The sequence below is a fragment of the Anomaloglossus baeobatrachus genome, chromosome 7 (genome assembly GCF_048569485.1).
Source record: "Anomaloglossus baeobatrachus isolate aAnoBae1 chromosome 7, aAnoBae1.hap1, whole genome shotgun sequence".
NCBI lineage: Eukaryota > Metazoa > Chordata > Amphibia > Anura > Aromobatidae > Anomaloglossus > Anomaloglossus baeobatrachus.
The window spans coordinates 25,979,968-26,007,018 of record NC_134359.1 but is presented as its reverse complement, the minus strand read 5'-3'; the positions used below and the strand labels follow the sequence as shown (position 1 = coordinate 26,007,018).

At 43.0% G+C, this 27,051-nt stretch overlaps 1 protein-coding gene across 5 annotated transcripts in view; it reads left to right on the top strand.

Annotated features, from left to right (window-relative positions):
• LRP1B (LDL receptor related protein 1B) overlaps positions 1 to 27,051 on the top strand; it is a 2,012,817-nt gene that overhangs the window by 1,917,858 nt on the left and 67,908 nt on the right. For all 5 annotated transcript variants that reach the window (XM_075317168.1, XM_075317164.1, XM_075317167.1 and 2 more), the window contains exons 80-83: positions 3,316 to 3,432; positions 6,966 to 7,139; positions 9,103 to 9,228; positions 9,630 to 9,794. In XM_075317168.1, coding sequence (XP_075173283.1) covers positions 3,316 to 3,432; positions 6,966 to 7,139; positions 9,103 to 9,228; positions 9,630 to 9,794 — 582 coding nt within the window. The remainder of the gene's footprint in view (positions 1 to 3,315; positions 3,433 to 6,965; positions 7,140 to 9,102; positions 9,229 to 9,629; positions 9,795 to 27,051) is intronic.

The following is a 27,051-nucleotide window of genomic DNA, read 5'->3' as shown; positions in this document are numbered from 1 at the left end:
AATCCTCCTAACTGCCAGCATCCATACTTCTTCGACATAGAAGGTCCGGTGTATTATCATGCATGTGTCATGCTATATCGATGATATCACATCTTGCCTACTAATCCATATAGGTGCGAGGGAAGCTTTGAAGAAGTTCACAGGGTTCGGCTGTAGCAGTCATGGCTTTCCAGTGAGGCTGCTGCCCAAAGTCCTGTTCCAGCAGTCATGCCTTCCAGCATGGCTGCTGTCCAGAGTCCTGTTCCACTGGTCATGGCCTTCTGGCGTGGCTGCTGCCCAGGGTCCTGTTCTAGCAATCATGGCCTTCCAGTGTGGCTGCTGCCCAGGGTCCTATTCCTGTGGTTATGGCCATCCAGTGTGGCTGCTACCCAGGGCCCTGTTCTAGCAATCATGGCCTTCCAGTGTGGCTGCTACCCAGGGCCCTGTTCTAGCAGTAATGGCCTTCAGTCATGGCTGCTGCCCAGGGTTATGTTCCAGCAGTCATGGCCATCCGGTGTGGCTGCTGTCCAGGGTCCTGTTCCAGTGGTCTTGGCTTTCCGGTGGGGCTGCTGCCAGGACCTGTTTCAGCGGTCATGTCCTTCAGGTGTGGCTGCTGCCCAGGGTCCTGTTCCAGCAGTCATGGCCATCCGGTGTGGCTGCTGCCCAGGGTCCTGTTCCAGCGGTAATGGATTTCCGTTGGGGCTGCTGCCGGGACCTGTTTCAGCGGTCATGACCTTCCGGTGTGGCTGATGTCCAGGGTCCTGTTCCAGCTGTCATGGCCTTCCGGCGTGGCTGCTGTCCAGGGTCCTGTACCAGCTGTCATGGCCTTTCGGCGTGGCTGCTGCCCAGGGCCCTGTTCCAGTGGTCATGGCCATCCAGTGTGGCTGCTGCCCAGAATCCTGTTCCAGTGGTCATGGCCTTTCGGCGTGGCTGCTGCCCAGGGTCCTGTTCCAGTGGTCATGGCCTTTCGGCGTGGCTGCTGCCCAGGGCCCTGTTCCAGTGGTCATGGCCTTCCGGCGTGGCTGCTGCCCAGAATCCTGTTCCAGTGGTCATGGCCATCCGGTGTGGCTGCTGCCCAGAATCCTGTTCCAGTGGTCATGGCCATCCGGTGTGGCTGCTGCCCAGGGTCCTGTTCCAGCGGTCATGGCCTTCCAGAATGGTTGCTGCCCAGGGCCCTGTTCCAGTGGTCATGGCCTTTCGGCGTGGCTGCTGCCCAGGGCCCTGTTCCAGTGGTCATGGCCTTCCGGCGTGGCTGCTCCCAGGGTCCTGTTCCAGTGGTCATGGCCTTCTAGCATGGTTGCTGCCCAGGGTCCTGTTCCAGCGGTAATGGCCTTTCGGCATGGTTGCTGCCCAGGGTCCTGCAAATCTTTTTCCTCAGCTCCAGTTCTATCATTTTATCCAATGTAAAATTTCCCTTTGTATAAAGCAATTATTTGAGCCATTTGTAAAGCAGTGGGTCTCGGCTTTATAAATGATTTTTTTTTTCATCGTATGTATATGGACGTGCATTTCTACTAAATAAATACAACATGAAGAGCTCTGTGATACGTTCTGGAGACTTGGGTTTCAGAAAATGGAAATGGTGCATTAACGTCCGCTGCTGATGGTTATTGCATTGTAGACCCTCGTGGTGCAAATAGACCCCAGACTGACAGTACAGGTAGTCACCTGCCGTTTACAGAATTGAAATCAAGCACAGCTTAGAATTAGGACAATTGCCTTTTCTTGCTGTCAGTGGTTTCCAGTTATTGGTTTCATAGTGTGAAGGCTGATTGACTGAAGTCACAGGAAAACCTGGTCTGACAAAAGCATCAGACAGGAGAGCGAAGCAACCGCAGGACTTACCAACCAAGCGAGGAAAGAGTCCAAACAAGTGTTACTACTCAGTAATAAGTGATAGTATTCCACTAATACCAGGCGCAAAAAGACTTTCTCCTATCAGTAACATTAGGAGCTGAAATCGGAGAGCTGCAGTGGTTCTGTAAAAGGATTAATTGTTTCTCTGACACATAAGAGGACACAGTATAAAACGTTGGGTGTAAAAGTTACAGGGACCTGTTGTACATTTTGCATTTGAGATTTTGAGCTTCAAGTTATACATACATACATTACATTACTTATCCTGTATTATACTCCAGAGCTGCACTCAGTATTCTGCTGGTGCAGTCTCTGTGTACATACATTACATTACTGATCCAGTACAGATCCTGAGTTACATCCTGTATTATACTCCAGAGCTGCACTCACTATTCTGCTGGGGCAATCACTGTGTACATACAGTACATTACTGATCCAGTACGGATCCTGAGTTACATCCTATATTATACTCCAGAGCTGCACTCACTATTCTGCTGGTGGTCTCTGTTTACACACATTACATTACTGATCCTGACTTACCTCCTGTATTATGCTCCAGAGCTGCACTCACTATTCTGCTGGTGCAGTCACTGTGTTTATACATTACATTACTTATCCTGTACTAATCCTAAGTTACATCCTGTATTATACTCCAGAGCTGCACTCACTATTCTGCTGGTGGAGTCACTGTGTACATACATTACATTACTGATCCTGGGTTACATCCTGTATTATCCTCCAGAGCTGCGCTCACTATTCTGCTGGTGGAGTCACTGTGTACATACATTACATTACTTGACTTGCAGTGATCTTTAACTCTGTACACTGACCTGCAATGATGACCGGTCACTGTTGCTTTTATTAAAGAGGGCTTTTTGAGCAATTTTGAGGGGGTCCCCCTTTGAAATGGGGTTAAGTTTAAAATGCCCGATGATTAAAGATCCGGATGTAGATAAGCACATTAGTAATTGTGACTTCTTTGCATACATATATTACGGTATATACTGATCTTTTCCGCAGTGTTTTTTGTTTCCTGTAAGTCGCAGCAGGCTTCGAGTTGATCCACAAGAATTTGTTTCCGATAAAGCCATTATCAGGACGTATGCCGACTTTAAGTTTTTGAGCACACAGCTTCGCATCCGGCCGTCGTAGAAATCTCAGAGAATACAAACAGCTTGTGTTTTATTATTAAGAGCCCGGCGTTCACTGGATTTTCAGCAGATCAAAAGAAAAATTCGTTTTGAACAAAAAAAAAATAAAACAAATGCAATTTGCTGCTCAACAAGCCTGGATGATGTAGCCAAGTGTAGAGCAATGTGCATAACTTAACGGATCGCAAACAGCCCGCTGTGACCTGGAATTCATTCTCCTTCCCCCAAATTGGTTGAGTTCTAAAAAAATGATGTGATACAAACAAAGAATCTTTAAAAAATAAGTTTTCAAAAGTTCAGAACTAAATTCCCATCTTTTTTCATTTAGGTCTCGTTGTGGATCATTTCGGTCAACGCCTTTACTGGGCAGACTTTGAACTGTCTGTCATCGGAACAATCCGGCTAGATGGTTCCGATTTAGCCATGGTTGTCAGAAGTAAGCATGGTAAGTACTCTCAGCATTTAAGTTCTCTCTCCGCAAGTAAACTCAACATTAGTAAAAATGTTCAAATTAGCTAAATATTGACCTCACTACTAGAGATGAGCGAACCCAAACTGTGAAGTTCGGGGGTTCGTACCGAATACGGACTTAAGAAAAATCAGTGTCCGAGTTTGGACTTCGGGTGCTTTACGAATGCTAACCACTCAAGCAAATATCAGGATGCCTGTGTATGCTCGGTGCTCAGGTACGCTCGATGCTCAGGTACACTCGATGCTCGGCCCAGTGAGAGCCACTTGAAATCTGAATGGCTCTCACTATGGGTAAAAACTATGTTTTGGAATGTAGTGTGTCCAAAAAAACCCAAACCACGTAGACAGCTGTGGACGCCACATTATACCCAGTTACGCCATTCGCCGCGCTACTATACTTTCTGAGGACCCTCTGCATGCACACTGATGAAGGTCTTTGACCAAAACATCTGTGCTTGTACTAGTCCAACAAGTTCTTCTCAATAAAAACCACTATTGATCTTGAGTGCCAAGTTTCTACATCTACTTGAGACAGTTTTGGACCCTACTTTTGCACCACCCCAGAAGTGCCGTGTGTATCAACTAAAAAAAAAACAAAAACCTTTCCCTCCTTCCCATGGAAGTGCTTTCTTTCTGGCCGGCTGTATTTGAGCGGAGAGCCAATTAGTGACTTCCAATGGGGTTCAAACTCCGAGATCAAGGTCAGGTCAAGTCCGAGTCCCGAACTGAACTTTTATCTAAAGTCTGGATGAACCCTGCAAACCCAAACGTCCACGGGTCCACTCATATCTACTCATCACCTTTATGCCTTGTTGTCAGCTACCAACCAAAACTCCTGGCATCGGAGAAAGGGTTATTCCCAACTTGGCAAGTTATTACCTATCCACAGTATATGAGTGCTTTACGCAGATGAGTGAATTATGCTCACCTCCCCGCTTTCCTTTCTGGCTCCTCCGCTCTTCACATTCATCAATCTGGTAGTTGCCGTGTCTCCTAATCATCACTTGAGCTGAAATCTCCAGACCTCTCATGCTGGTCCAAGAATTTCGGCTATGATTAGGCCCGGAAGTGTTCTGCACATGCACACTCAAGGTCACGGTGCACGTCATAATGTCATGACACTTTGACTTTTCGTGTGCTTACTTAAAACTCCTCCAGGCCTTTCACACTTGGCCAGGACTTTTGGCTCTGGCTCTGGAAATGCTCTGTTTCTGGCCGGCTGTATTTGAGTGGAGAGCCAAACTGCCCAATTAGTGACTACCAATGGGATTCAGGCTCTGGGATCAAGTTCAGGTCAAGTCTCTGGCCGGCTGTATTTGAGCAGAGAGCTGAACTGTCCATTAGTGACTTCCATTGGGGTTTAGGTTCCAGGATCAAGTTCAGGTCAAGCCCGAGTCCCGAACTGAACTTTTATCTAAAGTCTGGGGGAACCTGGCAGACCCAAACTTCCACGGGTCCACTCATATCTACTCATCACCTTTACGTTTTGTTGTCAACTACTAATCAAAACTCCTGACGTCAGTGAAAGGGTTATTCCCAACTTGGCAAGTTATTACCTATCCACAGTATATGAGTGCTTTACGCAGATGAGTGAATTATGCTCACCTCCCCGCTTTCCTTTCTGGCTCCTCCGCTCTTCACATTCATCAATCTGGTAGTTGCCGTGTCTCCTAATCATCACTTGAGCTGAAATCTCCAGACCTCTCATGCTGGTCCAAGAATTTCGGCTATGATTAGGCCCGGAAGTGTTCTGCACATGCGCACTCAAGGTCACGGTGCACGTCGTAATGTCATGACACTTTGACTTTTCGTGTGCTTTCTTACAACTCTCCCAGGCCTTTCACACTTGGCCAGGACTTTTGGCTCTGGCTCTGGAAATGCTCTGTTTCTGGCCGGCTGTATTTGAGTGGAGAGCCAAACTGCCCAATTAGTGACTACCAATGGGATTCAGGCTCTGGGATCAAGTTCAGGTCAAGTCTCTGGCCGGCTGTATTTGAGCAGAGAGCTGAACTGTCCATTAGTGACTTCCAATGGGGTTTAGGTTCCAGGATCAAGTTCAGGTCAAGCCCGAGTCCCGAACTGAACTTTTATCTAAAGTCTGGGGGAACCTGGCAGACCCAAACTTCCATGGGTCCACTCATATCTACTCATCACCTTTACGTTTTGTTGTCAACTACTAATCAAAACTCCTGACGTCAGTGAAAGGTTTATTCCCAACTTGGCAAGTTATTACCTATCCACAGTATGTGAGTGCCTTATATTGATGAGTGAATTATGCTCACCTCACCACTTACCTTTCTGGCTCCTCCGCTATTCACTTTTACCAATCTGGTCCCTGACGTGACTTCTAATCGCCATCGCTTGAGCTGAAATCTCCAGGCCTCTCGGCCAGGACTAGAAATGAGTGATCCTGAGGTTCAGTTTTCGAACCGAACACCAACTTAAAAAAACAGAACTCTGGGTTTGGAGTTCCAATGGTTTACATGTGAACTTAACTCGCATGAACATTGCTGTGCTCAGGTACGCTCGGTGCTCAGCCCTGTGCAAGCCGCTTGCAGTGTTTGATTGGCTCACACTGGGGGTAACAACACATGTAGTGTGTGCCAAACAAAAATTTGAAAATACCCGCCCCCGGAAGTGATCTGCTTATGGCTAGCTGCATGTGGGAAGAGACTCAAACTGCCAATCAGTGTTTCCGTACCTCCTCGGGCAAGGTTCGAACACGTGGAGGTTTGGATCATTTGCGGTCAGCGAACCAAAACTACAAAGGTTCGCTCATCTTTACCCAGGACTTTCGGCTATAATTGGTCCCGAAGGTGTTCTGCGCATGCGCACGCAAGGCCATGGTGCACATCGTGATGTCATGACAGTTTGACCTTTCGCGTGCTTAAGCACTATTTCCCAGGCCTCTCACACTTGGCCAGGACTTTTGGCTCTGATGAGGATTTCAGCATGAACCGTGGTGATTAGAGAATTCGTCGAGGACCAGACCGGTAAGTGTGAGGATATAGGGGTCGGAGACTTGAGCTCTGTTTTTTAATTTATTTTTTTTTTACATCTCATATTTATTATGCTCTGTGTCTGGAATTTAATTTTGCAGAGAATATTTTCTTTATGAATAGGATTTCCCAAGGAAATCTGCGCAAACAGGGGAATTGTAATATTTAATATATAATATGCCTACTTTCTTGTTGGGAAATCCTATGTATTAACCTAAATAAGCTGAAATTGTCTAAAACTTTATTCATTTTGTTAATGAAGTACAATATCATGGATACACCTTTGTGCTACAAACACAAGAGGATATAGACGTATAGGCCTTGGAGGGCTCAACATCTGCCGCAGCTTTTCCGTCTGGAGGTTATAAAACATAATGGAGTGACAGCCGAGTTGTAAAACATTTTAGCAAACATCCACATACATCATACTCCGGTCAGAACCCCGTCGGGTTTTATGCTCCTAATAAACAGCTCCGGCGATTGAATTATTTCTCTTCTTCTCTCTTAGGACTGATGTACCCTCACAGAATCGATATATTTGAGGATTTCATCTATGGAGCTGGTCTTAAAAATGGAGCATTTAGGATACAGAAGTTTGGGAATGGCACAATGGAGTATCTAAACTTAAATGTGGAAAAAGCAAAAAGTGTCTTAATCGCTCATCACTACAAGCAGCCTTATTGTAAGTATCGCTATGCCAGGGAAGCAGAAGCCTGCGCTGATGAGTAGGGTTACTATTTACAGGCTATGTGCATAATTGCACTGGTCACACCACAGAATAGTGGCTGCAGAGCTGGATAACATTTATTTTTTACTAGCTGTACTACCCGGCTTCGACCGGGTTAATAACTGCTGTTAACAAAATAGAATGTATTAACAAAAATGTATACAAAAAACACAAAACAAATAGATAGAAATGTAATTATAATGTCTGTCTCCCCCTCTGTATAATACTCTGTCTCTCTCTCTCTATCTCTTTGTCTGTCTGTCTCTTTCCCTGTCTGTCTCTGACTGTCTCTGTCTCTTTGTCCGTCTGTCTCAATCTCTTTCCCTGCCTGTCTATCTATCTCTGTCACTTTCCCTGTCTGTCTCTTTCCCTGTCTGTCTTTTTCCCTCTCTTTCCCTTTCTGTCTCTTTCCCTCTATCTCTTTCCCTGTGTCTGTCTCTTTGTCTGTCTCTTTACCTGTCTTTATCTGTCTCTTACCCTGTCTGTCTCTTCCCCTCTCTTTCCCTGTCTGTCTGTTTCCCTGTGTCTGTTTCTTACCCTGTCTGTGTCTGCCTCTTTCCCTGTCTGTGTCTGCCTCTTTCCCTGGCTGCATTTCCCTTCTTTCTATCTATGTCACTTTCCCTGTCTGTCTCTTTCTCTGTCTGTCTCCCTTTCTGTCTCTTTCCCTCTCTTCCCCTCTCTTTCCCTGTCTGTCTCTTTCCCTCTCTTTCCTTGTCCGTCTCTTTCCCTCTGTCTCTTTCCCTGTGTCTGTCTCTTTGTCTGTCTCTTTACCTGTCTTTGTCTGTCTCTTACCCTGTCTGTCTCTTTCCCTCTCTTTCCCTGTCTGTCTGTTTCCCTATGTCTGTAGCTGCGACATTGCAGATGCCAATCCCGGACATGCACACACACACATTCAGCTTTATATATTAGATTTTAAATTTCTCCTCTCCGAGGTAGTTATAACTTATGATAAGCCCAAAAGGACGTTACGAGAGATTCGTCTGTGCTTTCGTCCCCTGTATGATGTTGACCAATCATAAGAATCATAAGAAGGCACCAAAAGATACGGGAAAAAAAGAACACGCCTCCACAATAGCTTAGAATAGGCTTTCTCCTCTGTGAGTCATGTAATGGCAGACAGCCACTAAGCACGAGCAGGGAAAAGGATAAGTGGTGCCTCACCGGAATGACAGACAATCTTACTGGTTTTACTGCAGAGCTGCGTGTGTTTACAATTGGCAGGTGTAAAGTAGAAATGAGTGTGATTACAAACATCTTTCAGCTTTCTTCTCATGGCGGTCAGTGTGGGGGTAGGGGGAGCTATCAGAACTGACAGCACTGAGAGAAGAGCTGCAGCTACATAGGGGTTTGTCCGAGAGGCTACCACTCCTTATTTGACTTTATATATTGCCTGAATTGTGGATCTATTTTTAATGAAAATTTGTAATAAATACTTTTTAAAAATCATAGACATGAATTCTGGAATTTTTCCACTGGAGACTTTGATCAATCTACATAGGGGTTTGTAATGAATTTAAGTTCACTTCTGCTATATCCCCTCCCCCCATACTGACTGTGTTTAATTGCACTCATCGCTGCTTTACTACTGGCACTGTAACTGCATACAGCTCTGCACTGAAATCAGAGAGGAGATATTACTGTCTGTCATTACATGTCTCACATAGGAGAAAGCCTGTTCTAAGATATCATGGAGATGTGTTATTTTTTTCCACTGTATTTTGCTCCCTGTTTATGATTAGCTATCGTCATACAAGGGAGAAAGCACATAAGCCCAAAGTCAAATACATGGCAATGCCCAGTTGAGTGTATTAGAAATTAGAACCTAAACTTCTTTACAAGTCAGAAAAGTTTGAAGCATTTGTTTACTTTGTCTGGAAATCTATGTCTTATAATAACTGTGTGTTTCCTCTCCTGACAGTGCCGAATCCATGTCTGGATTTAAAATGTGACTTCATCTGTCTGCTCAACCCCACGGGGGCAACCTGCGGGTGTCCGGAAGGAAAAGTTTTAATCAATGGATCATGCTCAGATCAAAATTATGCAGGTTAGGGTTCAATGCGTTAATTAGTATCTGTAATTAAATCCCTCGCAGTCTTGTTGGTTCTTGTATCAGTTTTGCTAAATAGACAGAAGGGCAAAATGAAATTTTTGGTCCAATCCATGGAGAATAGTATATGTGATTTCCCTAGCGCACTTCACAGGTATACAAATAGTAGTGGATCATAGTAAAGATCTACCGAGCAACCCCGATGGCAGCTGTTTTGACTTTGACCAAACTTTTTAGTAAACAGCAAAAACTTAAGTGTGTGTGTTCCCAGCCTTATGGCCCCATACAGTTCAGAGTTGTTCTTCCTCATTGGATTGTATGTGTTGCTTTCTCCAGTTTGCCTTATCATACGTTACGCACTGCTTGATACTTGGTGTTTTCTTTTGGTTACACCATAGACGACTTATGCAAACTGACTTGCGAAAATGGAGGCAGATGCATTATAAATGAGAAAGGCGATCTAAGATGCCACTGCTGGCCGAGCTTCTCGGGAGAACGATGCGAAATGAACCACTGCAGTAATTACTGCCTGAACGGAGGAACTTGCACGGCATCCGCTTTAGGTAAATATATATATATAACTAGCAGAATCCCCGCAGCTTCACTTGCAGAAAATGGTATGTTAAATTGCTAATTTTCAATTTTCTGTTTCACCCACAAGTTGATATCTTCAGTGTTTAAAATATCAGAGATCTAATAGGTCAATATATACAGGGTGGTCCAAAAGTAGGTGGACAGAAATAATAACATTTATTTTGATTTATATATAAAATTATATTTATTAACACAAGCATAACTTTGACAATTACATTTTACTCTGAACACTAATGTGACGCCCTGGCCTATCAGGTCGTCACAGGGTATTCTGCAATCTGCCCTTCTGTGCAATATCCACCTCCTCCTTGGTTACAGGTTCCTAACCTATGGTGTTGCCAAAACCAGCTAATCAAAATCCTAGGAACACTCTGCACCACACCCACCAGACACACCAGTGGACGGCCTGAGTGGAATAGGGTCGCCCACTTGGGGGGTTGGTTAAGGGGAGGTCAGGAGTGTCAGGAGTAGGCCAGTGTAGTGTTGGAAGTGAAGGAGAGAGGAGGTCAGGAGCTGGGCTCCTTGGAGCTACTAGGGAGCAGATGTTGGTCCGGGCCTGGTAAATTGGACCCCCGGTTGCAGGGGATCGTGAAAAGGGACACGGAACTGTCGAGGAGGACAGCCGGCAGCCTTGTACCATCACCAGGCTTGGACCAGGGCACGACGGGGTACATGGACCCTAGGTCAGGGAGTAGCTTCAGGCAAACTGACAATTTACCCAACGAGAACGGAGCCTTCAAGATCCACTCTCCACCCACTCCAAAATCGGGGTACTAGGGCAATGAGGGGGATAGGACTTTCCCACTACACGGTCCAGAAAATCCCAAGCGTGAACCCTGAGAGCAAGCTCACCCAGTTAGCCACACTGGTGAGCGGGACCCGATTAGTTTTACACTAAAGGGACCAACCAGAAGACTAAGTGCCAGGGCAAAGGTCACAGACTAACAGGCAACACCAACAGGCACGGGATCCAGGCGTGCTCCCTCAGCGGCAGTGGTGCCCAAAACTTTGGTTTACCACAGTTGTCGGTGTCAGCGTTATTGGACTGAGTGAGTACACAAGTGACCCTTACCATCCCAACGGCACCTCCCCATCACCATCACCGAGTCCCGGGGCATCCCCCCTACCCGTGAAGGGGTTAAACACCTAGCTGCCCACACCATCGCCACCGGGTACTCCCAATCACAGCGGTGGTACTCCATCTTACCACGCACCACGGGTGGCGTCACGAACTTCAACCATACCATCCCATGTAAATATCCCCCCCTTTTATCTGAGTGGCCGCGCGACCCCGACTACTGGGTCCAGAGACCCCTCGAGCCACCGCGGATCCGGATCCGAGCAGCCTGTCTGCTGACGCGGAGGCGGCACACTAATACAAAAGCCTTTAAATGTTATCAACGCAGGTGCTAAAACTGTTTTCCATTACAATTTACACAGCTTTGAAGCCTCTTACACTTCGACAAACATTTTTGCACAAGTCTCTTTGGGTATTAATGTCTTGAAATGCATCTCTTATGTAATTTTTCAATTCACTGACACTTTTTGGTTTTCGACTATAAACTTTGTCCTTGAGTACTCCCCAAAAGAAAAAATCCATTGGGGTGAAGTCTGGTGAACTTGCCGGCCAATCAAGTGGGCCTCTTCATCCAATCCATTTATTAGGAAATGTTTCATCAAGATACTCGCGCACTGCTCTTGAATAATGTGGAGGGGCCCCATCTTGTTGGAAATAAAGGTCAAAGTTCTAAAGAGACTCTTCTGGGGACTTTTTTGGAGTCTGAATAAATGTTTCAGCGACAAGTTGTTTATTATTTTCTGTGCAGGCTGTTTTGGGTCGACCGGTTTTTGGAGCATTAAGGAATGAGCCAGTGGTATAGAATTTGTCACGAATGCGGTAAATGGTTTGTCTCTTCGCGGCTTGAGTACCAAATGTTTCAACCCAATTTGCTCCAACAGTTTCAGCATTTTGAGATTTCCAATACTCTTTTAAAATCCATTTTCTTTGATCTATATTTAAATTATTTGCCATTATGGGCTATCTGAATTATCTGAAAAGAAAACAGATTTGGGGAGATTTATCTGTAAAAACTGAATCTGTGAAACTAACTCAGTTGCCCTTAGCAACCAATCAGATTCCACCTTTCAATTTCCAGAATCTGTGAAGAATTAAAAGTGGAATCTGATTGGTTGCTAAGGGGAACTGAGTCAGTTTCACTTTACTCTATGTTTGATAGATCTCCCCTTTGATAACCCTATTCCACATACTATACTGTCCACCTATTTTTGGACAACCCTGTGTGTATATATATATAGAAATATCTTGAAGGATCTCAAATATCAGTTATGAAAGCTGCCTCACAGTCAGACTGTTCTCGTTGTCCTTAGCAACCAATCAGAGCTTAGCTTTCACTTTACCTTAGCAGCTTCAATGCTGAAAGCCGCACTCTGGTTGCTATAGGTAGCTAGAACAATCTTACTGTGAGGCAATCTTCATAAATAAGACCCCAGTTACTTCTGCAGTGGCTAAAGGCATCCAGAACAATCTTACTGTTAGGCAGTTCTTAGAAATGAGGCCCCAGTTACTTCTGCAGTGGCTATAGGCAACCAGAACGATCTTATTGTGAGACCCTCCTTATAAATAAAGGCCAAGTTACTTCTCAAGTAGTTATAGGTAACCAGAATGATATTACTGTGAGGAAATTTTCATAACTGAGGTCCCTGTTACTCCTGCATTGGTTGTTGACAGCCATTTCTATAATTACAAAATTTAGAGCAACCTATCAGGTTGTCCCACCTTTGTGACTCATTGGGCGCCGTGGCTTTAATTCTTTAAGGTCCTGTGGGCAAAAACTGTGTCAGCAGTTTCGATGCTGAAAGCTGCACTCTAGTTGCCATAGGCAATCAGAACTATCTTACTGTGAGGCAATCTTCTTAAATGAGGCACCAGTTACTTCTGGAGTCGCTATAGGCAACCAAAACAATCTTACTGTTAGGCAATTCTCATAACTGGGGTATCAGGTACTTCTGCAGTGGATATAAGCAACAAACGTATGTCCTGAAAGGTCTCAAATCTCAGCTTTCACTTTACCTCAGCAACTTAAATGCTGAAAACTGCAGTCTGGTTGCTATAGGCAACCAGAATGAGCTTACTGTGAGGCAGTTCTCACAAATGAGGCACCAGTTACTTCTGCGGTGGCTATAGGCAAACCAGAATGATCTTACTGTGAGGCAGTTCTCACAAATGACGCTCCAGTTACTTTTGCAGTGGCTATAGGCAACCAGAATGATCTTACTGTGAGGCAATTCTCATAAATGAGGCCCCAGTTACTTCTGCGGTGGCTATAGGCAACCATAATGATCTTACTATGAGGCAGTTCTCACAAGTGAGGCCTCATTTACTTCTGCAGTGGCTATAGGCAACCAGAATTATCTTACTGTGAGGCAGTTCTCAAAAATGAGGCCCCAGTTACTTCTGCACTGGTTGTTGGCAGTCATTGCTATAGTTACACACTGGAGGGCAAGTTATCAGGCTGCCCCATTTTAGCAACTATATGGTTGCTGCCCCCTTTAACAGTGACTCTTTGGGCGCCGTTGCTTTAATTGTTTAAGAAACTTTGGGAGGTTTGAGAAGGTGTATCCCGTGGTTAGGACCCTATACTTGAATGCCTCTATCTGCCTACAATTTAAAAGGCAGGTAGGATCCAGCTATAATAGTTATCAAAACACCCTCGCTGGTGGGCGGAATGCTCAATCAGAAAGGGGTATACTACAATGATCAAAAAACTGACTGGCACTTTGAAGAAACAGACATATGTGAACAGGTGCATACTGAAGGAACTAGTCACTGGTATTAAAGACATGCCGTGCAAAATTTCACTTAAAACAGGTGAAAACTTTGTTTTTCTACTTAATGGGATCCACACAACGATTTTCTGATTATACTGTATATATAATGTTAAACTTGACTTCCTCCAAAATCGTGATACTTCTCGTTCTCGAATTTGCACAGTTAGTTTCTTCAGATAATTAATCCAAATAGATTCCATGATGATATTTTTTTCTTGCTGCCTGTAAGGGGGGGGGGGATGCACTTGACATCCATTATTTCAAACTTGATTTTTCTTTCCGAGTCCGTCCTTATCCATCTTTCTTTCTTTAAGTGATGCACTGTTATTAATAGAATTTTCCGATGTTTCTGAAGCTCGGTGCATTAATGTAGCAATCTGTAGAAGTTTCTCCGGCTCCAGATGTACAGTAAGAGGGAATTACTTTGAGGGAGTATGATAACAGGTGGTGGGGAGTTTTTTTTTTTTTACTGCTGCACAACACACTGGTGACAAATTATGACAGGCCTATGAATCACAAACAGACAGCGACTTTACATCATGAATAATGCATTATTAATGCTACTAGTCGGGCTTCATGGTCCACGAGACTCGAGGCTGCGTTGTTAAACAAGTGATATGTCATGTGTCTTACCGTACAGCCGCTCAGGACCAAGATGCCGTGTCAAGCGATGAAGGAGTATGGAGACTGCACACTACAAGATGTTTCAATTGACTGACTGTAGATGCAAATCTATAGGTGAAGAAGCGGATTTACTTTCCATTCCTAATGCCTTAGGGGACTTATATAAGCACTGGACATTTGTATGTACAAGTGCAGCTCAATAAATTAGAATATCATCAAAAAGTTAATTTATTTCAATAATTTAATACAAAAAGGGAAACACATATATTATATAGAGTCATTATATACAGAGGGATCTATTCCTAAATATTATATAGAGTGATTACACACAGAGGGATCTATTCCTATATATTATATAGAGTCATTACACACAGAGAGATCTATTCCTATATATTATATAGAGTCATTACACACAGAGAGATCTATTCCTATATATTATATAGTCATTACACACAGAGGGATCTATTCCTATATATTATATAGAGTCATTACACACAAAGAGATCTATTCCTATATATTATATAGTCATTACACACAGAGAGATCTGTTCCTATATATTATATAGAGTTATTATATACAGAGGGATCTATTTCTATATATTATATAGAGTCATTATACACAGAGGGATCTATTCCTATATATTATATAGAGTCATTATACACAGAGGGATCTATTCCTATACATTATATAGAGTCATTATATACAGAGGGATCTATTCCTATATATTATATAGAGTCATTATACACAGAGGGATCTATTCCTATATATTATATAGAGTCATTATACACAGAGGGATCTATTCCTATATATTATATAGAGTCATTATACACAGAGGGATCTATTCCTATATATTATATAGTCATTATATACAGAGGGATCTATTCCTATATATTATATAGAGTCATTATATACAGAGGGATCTATTCCTAAATATTATATATAGAGTGATTACACACAGAGGGATCTATTCCTTTATATTATATAGAGTCATTACATACAGAGGGATCTATTCCTATATATTATATAGAGTCATTACACACAGAGAGATCTATTCCTATATATTATATAGTCATTACACACAGAGGGATCTGTTCCTATATATTATATAGAGTGATTACACACAGAGAGATCTATTCCTATATATTATATAGTCATTACACACAGAGGGATCTATTCCTATATATTATATAGAGTCATTACACACAAAGAGATCTATTCCTATATATTATATAGTCATTACACACAGAGGGATCTGTTCCTATATATTATATAGAGTTATTATATACAGAGGGATCTATTTCTATATATTATATAGAGTCATTATACACAGAGGGATCTATTCCTATATATTATATAGAGTCATTATACACAGAGGGATCTATTCCTATATATTATATAGAGTCATTATATACAGAGGGATCTATTCCTATATATTATATAGACATTACACACAGAGGGATCTATTCCTATATATTATATAGTCATTACACACAGAGGGATCTATTCCTATATATTATATAGAGTCATTACACACAGAGGGATCTATTCCTATATGTTATATAAAGTCATTACACACAGAGGGATCTATTCCTATATATTATATAGAGTCATTACACACAGAGGGATCTATTCCTATATATTATATAGAGTCATTACACACAGAAAGATCTATTCCTATATATTATATAGAGTCATTACACACAGAGGGATCTGTTCCTATATATTATATAGAGTCATTATATACAGAGGGATCTATTCCTATATATTATATAGAGTCATTGCACACAGAGGGATCTATTGCTATATGTTATATAAAGTCATTACACACAGAAGGATATTTTCCTATATATTAGAGTCACTACACACAGAGGGATCTATTCCTATATATTGTATAGAGTCATTATACACAGAGGGATCTATTCCTATATATTATATAGAGTCATTATATACAGAGGGATCTATTCCTATATATTATATAGTCATTACACACAGAGGGATCTATTCCTATATATTATATAGTCATTACACACAGAGGGATCTATTCCTATATATTATATAGCGTCATTACACACAAAGGGATCTATTGCTATATATTATAAAGAGTCATTACACACAGAGGGATCTATTCCTATATATTATAGAGTCATTACACACAAAGGGATCTATTGCTATATATTATAAAGAGTCATTACACACAGAGAGATCTATTCCTATATATTATATAGCGTCATTACACACAGAGGGATGTATTACTATATATTATATAGAGTCATTACACACAGAGGGATCTATTCCTATATATCATATCGAGTCATTACACACAGAGGGATCTATTCCTATATATTATATAAAGTCATTACACAGAGAGGGATTTATTCCTATATATTATATGGAGTCATTAGACACAGAGTGATCTTTTTCAGGTGTTCATATTTGTTAATGTTTATGTAAATTGTTTCTAATAGTCTGATGTGACACTTGGTACCTCTCACCTGTCTTAACTGTGCCTGGAATTGTGTGGCATTCATCATCCAGTTCTGAAGGGCATTGTTCACAATGAAGTGGCCATCAATGTGGGATGGGGCCAAAGGACGTCCACTTCTCTGCCTTTCTGTTACTCTTCCAGTCTCTCTGTATCTCTGTACAACCTGCTGGTGACACTTGAAGCTCAGTGGCCACTTCTATCATAGAACGTCATCCTTGAAGCCTCACAATGGCGCTGCTGATCAATTGTTAGGTGTCGTCTTGGTATCATGATGTCAAAATGGGAACAGCATGATGAAGAGGACTGTACAAAATACCAAATTCTAATTGAACCCCAACATTTATTGGACGATTTACGGATCAAACAGCTGTTGTGAATTTTGCCATTAATCTCCTTGTTAACGAACAACAAGTTGTGAAAAAAGTCCTGAAACATTGAATAAGTTGGACATGAGCATTCAAAATATTAGAGAATGTCACACTAAGGTCACCTAAAAAAGGTTAGAGGGCGTTTAGGATCACCCGAAAATTCACCGTAAAGCCAAATATCCCTAACTTTTTGTAAACATTTATGTTTAGAAAAATAAAAAAAATTATAAAAACTTTGTCCAGTCTTGGGTATTAGCTCCCCTTAATTTCCAGTACAATATACAGTACAGACCAAAAGTTTGGACACACCTTCTCATTCATTCATTTTCTTTATTTTCATGACTCTAAAAATTGTAGATTCACATTGAAGACATCAAAACTATGAATGAAAACATGTGGAATGAAATACTTAAAAAAGTGTGAAACAACTGAAAATATGTCTTATATTCTAGGTTCTTCAAAGTAGCCACCTTTTGCTTTGATGACTGCTTTGCACACTCTTGGCATTCTCTTGATGAGCTTCAAGAGGTAGTCACCGGAAATGGTCTTCCAACAGTCTTGAAGGAGTTCCCAGAGATGCTTAGCACTTGTTGGCCCTTTTGCCTTCACTCTGCGGTCCAGCACACCCCAAACCATCTTGATTGGGTTCAGGTCTGGTGACTGTGGAGGCCAGGTCATCTGGCGTAGCACCCCATCACTCTCCTTCTTAGTCAAATAGCCCTTACACAGCCTGGACGTGTGTTTGGAATCATTGTCCTGTTGAAAAATAAATGATGGTCCATCTAAACGCAAACCAGATGGAATAGCACGCCGCTGCAAGATGCTGTGGTAGCCATGCTGGTTCTGTATGCCTTCAATTTTGAATAAATCCCCAACAGTGTCACCAGCAAAGCACCCCCACATCATCACACCTCCTCCTCCATGCTTCACGGTGGGAACCAGCCATGTAGAGTCCATCCGTTCACCTTTTCTACAAAGACACGGTGGTTGGATCCAAAGATCTCAAATTTGGACTCATCAGACCAAAGCACAGATTTCCACTGGTCTAATGTCCATTCCTTGTGTTCTTTGGCCCAAACAAGTCTCTTCTGCTTGTTGCCTGTCCTTAGCAGTGGTTTCCTAGCAGCTATTTTACCATGAAGGCTGCTGCACAAAGTCTCCTCTTAACAGTTGTTCTAGAGATGAGAAGGTGTGTCCAAACTTTTGGTCGGTACTGTATCAATAATCCTCCATTCAAGAGCGAACTTGTGTTTTCATTAAATCACATTCATGTGAAAAAGAAAAAACGCAGCAGCATTTATGCTACATGTGAACACGGCCTTAATGCTTTTTGAACCTATTTAAAAAAAAGTTTCATAAAAGCATATTATTATTTTTTTTTATCTCCTTTCTACCAATAAAGCACAAATCAGCTATAAAAAGTGATTCTGTTTTGCCATGGATATAAATTTACGCCTGTAACATAACCATTTACACATCACAAGCCCCGATTGGTAAAGAGAATAGGAGATTGAATGTTAATAATACAAAAATCAATTTGCGTTTGAGTAAGTGAATAATTATGTTTACAGTTCTGTCGCCTCTGGCCCATGAATATAACGAGGCTGGAGGTGAACAAGATTATAAACTTGTCAGCCACAATTCATCAGTGATTAATCAGCAATACTAGAATATAGATTCTCTCCCCGTACACGCGGCCGTCCAGATACTGTGTCTCCTGGAAGAGCTGTAAAATAATTGGGGCTTTCATATCAGATAATATAGAGACCGGCAGAGCTGAAGGTTTTCTTTGATTCTGCATTGTGTGAGCAACAAGAGAACTCTATTCAATAAGACATTGCAGCCGGATTCACTCCTGTCCTGCGTAGGATCAAAATTAGACAACAGCACACAATTTCCCAAATGTTGCAGTCATCGCGTCGTCCTATGTGATTACATCCTAACCTGAGTAAACTCGCAGGATTTTAAGCTTATTTCAGAAATTGATTTTATTGTAAAGCAAATAATAAAAATGTAAATCAGATAAATGAAAAAAAAACACTGATCAAAATTAGAGAACACTTTCAGATACATGCAAGTTATTGGTGATAATCTGACACCTGGTGCTAATGTCCTTCATTATCTGACAAACCCTATGTAACTGGCAGCCTAACTTTCCAGTTTGCACTGACTTTGCAAAAATTATGTGCCGTTTAAAGTGACTGAAACCCTCCGGCAGCAGGTTGTTCAGATGAAGGCCAAAGGCATAACCCTATCAGCCTGTCACGTCCCGACCAGAGTCCGTTCCTGCGACTTCTGCTTTAGCGACACCATGTTCCCGTGATGGACTGTGCTGGTGATAGGAGAGGAGTCAATGCCAGTGGCTCTGGTGGGCGCAGGCTTCGCTCATCCACTGGGCTGGGTTTCCCTGGGAACAGCAGTACCACTGACTGACTGTAGGTGGCGTGTGTCTTCCAGCTGAAGTTACAACCATTCCGCTATAGCCAATTGACAGACACAACACTCTTCTAATTCCCCCTCCTGTCTGCTGGTCACTGCCAGAGATAGTTTTGTATTCCTGCTTTCTGGTTCCCGCTCTGTTCTGAATAGTTATCCCTGTGTTTTGACTCTGCCTATTCTCTGACTACCCTTTTGCCTGCCGTTTCTGTACCTCGCTGCCAGATCTGGATTTGACCTCTGCCTTGTTTCCTGACTATGTCCTTGTCTTCCAATTTTGTCCCTGTTCTGCATCTCCTGGTTTGACCCTACCTGACTAGTACTCTCCTCTGGACTGCAGCGTTCCACAGGTAGCGATCTCTGGGGCCCTGTAGTAATTCCAAATCCCTGTATAGGGGTTAAAGGGTTTCGAGGTTTTCGGGGTCCTGCTTTGTGAGAGGCTTTCCTCTAGCCTGTATGTGACAGCCAGTCTGAGTCTGTAGTTCCAGGCAGGCGTTATACAGCCATAGCAAGAGAAGTTGGTCCTTCCAAGTCTGTGACTTCAAGCATATTGCATCTTTACAACATCACAAACTCTTTCCAGTTCCCCAAGAAGGCTGGTCGCCCTCGAAAGACAAATGCAAGAGAGGACAGGATAATGCAGAAAATCTCTATGGGTATTCGTTTCAAAACTGCAGCTGGAATTGCTCGCCAGTTCAGCACTGCACAGGGTAAGGATCTGTCTCATCATACAGTCATACAGTGCCACGACGTTTAAGAGCATTTGGACTGAAAGCCCACTCTGCAGTGACCAAACCTCTCACTAGCAGAAAGAATCACAAGGCAAGACTCACCTTTGGTGGGAAGAATGTTGTGTGGACAGAGGAGAATTGGTCCAAAGTTCATTCATGTTTAGAAGTCAGTGAAAGGTGGTGGAGGAAGTGTCATGGTTTGGGGAATGTTTTCTGCAGCAGGAGTGGGACCTCTCATACAGCAAGTGTGGATCAAAACCTTCTTCACAACACGTGGTTGTTTACTTGCATTCAAGTCAGACAGCAATTTTCTTGCAGGACAATACCCCTTTCACACAGCAAAACTGGGAAAGCAGTTCCTTGACACAGAAAACGTTGAAATCATGAAATAGCCTCTTAAGGGCCATTTATACGCTGCGACATCGCTAACGATAAATCGTCGGGGTCACGGTGGTTGTGACGCACATCCGGTGCCGTTAGCGACATCGCAGCGTGTGACACCAAGGAGCGACGCTCAACGATCGCAAAAACATGAAAAATTGTTGATCGTTGAGACGTCGCTCCTTTACCAAATATCGGTGGTGGAACATGCCGCAGGTTGTTTGTCGCTCCTGCGGCATCACACATCGCTGTGTGTGACACCGCAGGAGCGACGACCATCTCCTTACCTGCGTTCACCAGCAATGAGGAAGGAAGGAGGTGGGCGGCATGTTACGAACGCTCATCTCCGCCCCTCCTCTGCTATTGGGCGGCCGCTTAGTGACGTTGCGGTGACGTCGCTGTGATGCCGAACGCACCTCCCCCTTGATGGAGGGATTGTTCGGCGGTCACAGTGACGTCGCTGCACAGGTATGTTCACAGATATGCACAGGTATGCACGATAATGTTCGCTATGGCAGCGATCACCAAATGTCGCACGTTCGACGGGGGGCGGGTGCTATCGCTCGTGACATCGCTAGCAATCGCTAGATATGTCGCAGCGTGTAAAGCACCCTTTAGAGTCCTGATCTAAACCCTATAGAAAACCTCTGGAAAATCCTTAGTGAAAAAGTTATGGCCAATAAACCGACAACAGTCAAAAACTGTGGAAGAGACTGGAAGAAGAGTGGACCAAAATCCCTCCAGAGCAGTGTGAGAGACTAGTGATGTCCTGTGGCCTCAGATGTGCACGTCCTACTGATTGTGACTGTTGTTACTTGCAGAACGTTTACTGATCATCTCTCTTTACACTCATTGCTGTTCTCTAATAATCATCATCACGTTTTGGGCAAAATAAAGGTTTTATGGGGATAAACTTTGGATCTTTTTTAACACACTGTTCTAGTGGCATGGTGTACCCAGTACAAAAAACTGCAAATGTTGATCAATGAAAGAAGAGCCAGCACGATCTGGGAGTGGCATGCATCATATAAAAGTGAAAATTCACGGATTTATTCCAACTGTACTGTAACTTTCCAAAGATTTGCTGATCTCTAATATTTACGCTATGTGTATCTATATGTTGCCACCCATTGGTTGTGATGTGAGTTGCAGCCAGTCAACAATTGTGCCAGCCCCTTCACACCCTTAGTTACACCCCTGCTTTTGTCTGGCAGCTTAGTATGCTGGTTATGCCACCCCTTTGGGCACTGGGAAAGCCTCTGCACACCCTTAGTTACACCCCTGCATTTATCTGGCAGGTTAGGATGCTGATGATACCGCCCCTTTGGGCACTAGAACATCCTTTGCAAACCCTTAGTTTGCACCCCTAATTTTGTCTAGCATTTTAGTATGCTACAATGCCACCCCTTTGGGCACTAGGATCGCCCCTGGCAGTTTAGTACCCTGTTTATGCCGCTCCTTTGGGCAGTAGGACAGCCCCTGCACACCCTTAGTTACACCCCTTCTTTTGTCTGGTAGTTTAGTATCCTGGTAATGCCTCCCCTTTAGGCATTAGGACAGCACCTGGACACTCTTAGTTATACCCCTGCTTTTGTCTGGTAGTTTAGTATCCTGGTAATGCCTTCCCTTTAGGCATTAGGACAGCACCTGGACACTCTTAGTTATACCCCTGCTTTTGTCTGGCAGTTTAGTATGCTGGAGATATCGCCTTTGGGCACTTGGACAGCTCCTAGACACCCTTAGTTACACCCCTTCTTTTGTCTGGTAGTTTAGTATGCTGGTGATGTCACCCCTTTGGGCACTAGAACAGCCCCTGCACACTCTTAGTTACACCCCTGCTTTTGTCTGTCAGTTTAATATGTCCTAGAAACTGCCCCTTTGGGCACTAGGACAGCCCCTGCACACCCTTAGATACACCCCTGTTTTTGGCGGTTTAGTATCCTGGTGATGCCACCCCTTTGCCTACCAGGACAGACCGTGCACACCATTAGTTACACCTCTGTCTTTATCTGGTACTTTAGTATCCTGGTGGTACTGCCCCTTTGGGCACTAGGACAGCCCCTGTATAACCTTAGTTACACCCCTGATTTTGTCTGGCAGTTTAGTATGCTGCAGTTTCACCCCTTTGGGCACTAGGACAACTCATGCACACCCTTAGTTACATAACTGCTTTTGTCTGACATTTTACTATGTTGATGATGCTGTCCCTTTGGACACTAATACAGCCCCTGCACACATTTAGCTATACCCCTGCTTTTGTCTGACAGTTTAGTATGCTGGTGGTGCCACCTATTTGCACACTAGTACAGCTTCTGCACACCCTTAGTTACACCTCTTCTTTTGTCTGACATTTTACTATGTTGATGATGCTGACACTTTGGACACTAGGACAGCCCCTGCACACCCTAAGTTACACCCCTGCTTTTTTCTGGCAATTCAGTATGCTGGTGGTGCCACTTCTTTGCACACTAGGACAGCCCCTGCACACACTTAGCTACACCTCTGCTTTTATCTGGCAGTTCAGTACGCTGGTGATGCCACCTTTTGCACACTAGGACAGCCCCTGCACACACTTAGCTACACCCCTTCTTTTTTCTGACAGTTCAGTATGCTGGTGGTGCCACCTCTTTGCACACTAGGACAGCCCCTGCACACATTTAGCTACACCCCTGCTTTTATCTGGCAGTTCAGTATGCTGGTGGTGCCTCCTTTTGCACACTAGGAGAGCCCCTGCGCACATTTAGTCACACCCCTGCTTTTGTCTGGCAGTTTAGTATGCTGGTGTTATCGCCACTTTGGGCAGTAGGACAGCCCCTGCACACCCTAAGTTACACCCATGCTTTTTTCTGGCAGTTTAGTATTTTGGTGGTGCCGCCCCTTTGCATACCAGGACAGACCCTGCACACACTTAGCCACACCCCTGCTTTTGTCTGACATTTTAATATGCTGGTGATACCGCCACTTTGGGCGGTAGGACAGCCCCTGCACACCCTTAGTTAAACCCCAGCTTTTGTCTAGCGGTTTAGTATGCCGGTGTCTACCTTTATTTTCCTGTATATAACTAATCATTTACTTTTTTTATATTATATATATTATATATATTTTTTTATTTCATTCCATCATCCTCCTTGCCCAGGCGTAGAATGTAAGCGCCCGTAATTTTCTTGCTATGACATCATTAAATGCTAATCGAATATTGCAGGTTTTATTAGCTTTATTTCATGTGCCCAAGTGTTAAACTGTTCTGCAAATCCCTCCGGTGAGACACATATTGTCGGTTTGTTCTCCATGAAGCCCTTTGGCGAATTCCTACGCGGACATTACACAGCATCGGTTTGGGGCAGCTTTAATTAAAATTTATAAGTTTATGACAGTTGTATTGAACCACAATAATTGAACCAGGAAATGTCATCAGTTAATTAAAAGCACACATCTGAGAGATATAATTAAAACTTTAGATTTAGTCAAGAAAGTTCTTGAGCAAACCAAATTAATAAGATTTCATCAGTAATGAGCGGTAACGTTATTACAGTCTGTGGAATGAGTTTTTACCCCTGCAGAATATCTGAATGAAAAAAAAAAATCGGCCTTTTTTTCATCCCTTAATTATGTACGACGGTAATAAGTTAATCATTTAAAAAAAATCACTAACATTACAAAAGATATTGTTACATAATTATTAATAAACGACTGGGAACTGCAGTAGAAACTGTGAAGAAACGCCGGAACAAATATTAAAATTAGCAAAAAAAAATATGAAGGGTAATTCCTAATATATCACAGTTTTATTTCCAAAGGAAACTTTTTGTATTACCAGCTTTATAGTGATTTAAAGGGTAACTGTCATTTCAGGAGAACTTGCAGCAGAATATCTGTGTCTAGCTCCTCCCCCAGCCTTGTTCATAGCGTTTTATAAGCATCAACTGTGAAGAAACGCTGGAACAAATATTAAAATTAACCAAAAAAAATTATAAAAGGTAATTCCCAATATCAGTTTTTATTTCCAAAGGAAACGTTTTGTATCACCAGCTTTATAGTAATTTCAGGAGAACTTGCATCAGAATATCTGTGTCTAGCTCCTCCCCCAGCCTTTTTCATAGAGTATTATAAGCACCAACTGTTAAGAAACGCTGTACAAAATATTAAAATTAAGTAAAAAAAATCATAAAGGGTAATTCCCAATATCACAGTTTTTATTTCCAATGGAAACTTTTTTTATCACCAGCTTTATAGTCATTTAAAATGCAACTGTCATTTCAGGAGAACTTGCAGCAGAATATCTGTGTCTAGCTCCTCCCCCAGCCGTGTTCATAGAGTTTTTAAGCACCAACTGTGAATAAACGCTGGAACATATATTACAATTAGCAAAAAAATGATAAAGGGTAATTCCCACTATTACAGTTTTATTTCCAAAATAAACTTTTTGTATTACCAACTTTATAGTCATTTAAAGTGAATCTGTCATTTCAGGAGAACTTGCAGCAGAATATCTGTATCTAGCTCCTCCCCCAGCTTTGTTCATAAAGTTTTATAAGCATCAATTGTGAAGAAACGCTGGAACAAATATTAAAATTAACCAAAAAAAATGATAAAGAGTAATTCCCAAAATCACAGTTTTTATTTCCAAAGGAAACTTTTTGTATTGCTAGCTTTATAGTCATTTAAAGTGCAACTGTCATTTCAGGAGAATTTACAGCAGAATATCTGCATCTAGTACCTCCCCCAGCCTTTTTCATGGAGTTTTATAAGCACTAACTGTGAAGAAACGCTGGAATAAAAATTAAAATGAACCAAAAAATTATAAAAGGTAATTCCCAATATCACAGCTATTATTTCCAAAGGAAACGTTTTGCATTACCAGCTTTATAATCATTTAAAGTGCAACTGTCATTTCAGGAGAACTTGCAGCAGAATATCTGTATCTAACTCCTCCCCCATCCTTGCTCGTAAAGTTTTATAAGTTTCAACTGTGAACAAGTATTAAAATTAGCAAAAAAAAAAAATAAAGGGTAATTTCCAATGTCACAGTTTTTATTTCCAAAGGAAACTTTTTGTATTACTAGCTTTATAGTCATTTAAAATGCAACTGTCATTTCAGGAGAACTTGCAGCAGAATATATGTCTCCGCCTCTAGCTCCTCCCCCAGCCTTGTTCACGGAGTTTTATAATTACCAACTGTCATCTCCTATTTAAGCAACAACTGTGAAGAAACGCTGGAACAAATATTAAAATTAGCAAAAAAAAATTATAATGTGTAATTCCCAATATCACAGTTTTTATTTCCAAAATAAACTTTTTGTATTACCAGCTTTTATAGTCATTTAAAGTGTAACGGTCATTTCAGGAGAACTTGCAGCAGAATATCTGTATCTAGCTCCTCCTGTTACGAACCGGCACCGCCATAGCCGCAAGCAGCCTGCTGCGGTTCCTGTTGCGCCCAGGCGCCGGCTGCCGTTCTTGGCCGTGCCTCGGGTGGTCCAGTTGGCTGTTCCTTCCACCACGTCTAAGTGTGGAGAGGCGGCTAGTGCGCATGCGTGCGCCGATTTACCCCAGCCAGAGTTTAAGCCCGGTGTTTTGCCTAGTGAGCATGCTCAGCCTGTTTGTGTTATGTCTGAGACTAAGTCCTCAGTTCAGGCTACTGAGCATGCTCAAACTGATAGTCTGCTTTCTAAGCCTGTGGCTCAGGCTACTGAGCATGCTCAGGCACTTAGTGCATCAGAGGCTAGGTCCGGTAAGGACCTCACTGAGCATGTCCGTGAGGTGGCAGGTCCTGATAGGGCAGAGGGTGTCAGGTGTCCTGATGACGTGGCAACTCCGGACTGGCTCACAGAGGCCCGCCCCTATGATCTGGCACCTCAGTATTGGTCGTCAGACGATGACTGGTGAAGTGTTTGGGGCGTGGCTGCCATGAGGTCATCAATGACGTGGCGGTTCCAGATAGGTCGCATGTGACGTCACTGATGACATGGCACTCTGCTATTGGACCTTGGTGGTTCCACCCTGGGTTTGGGGCAGACCCAGGTTATAAAAGGGGCTGGAGACAACATGGAGGTGCGCAGTCTTCACTATTGCTCAGTCAGAGCACACCTCCATGTTAGAGCCTCATTGGGGCATAAGCCTATGTTGGGAAGCGGTAGGTAGGGTTAGGCGAACGGTGCCTGTCACGCCAAGATTCGTGGCTCGGCACATCAGGGTCAGGCGCCGTGCTTCCCTCCTGCCGTTCCAGACTTGCTATAGCAGCCCAGTGGCGTTAACTGGGCTGCGGCTGCTGTACTTCCTGTCCGATTGTGCCTCCTACGCACACGGACAACGCACCTGCTGCGCCACCTGTCTGATTGTGCCCCCTACGCAC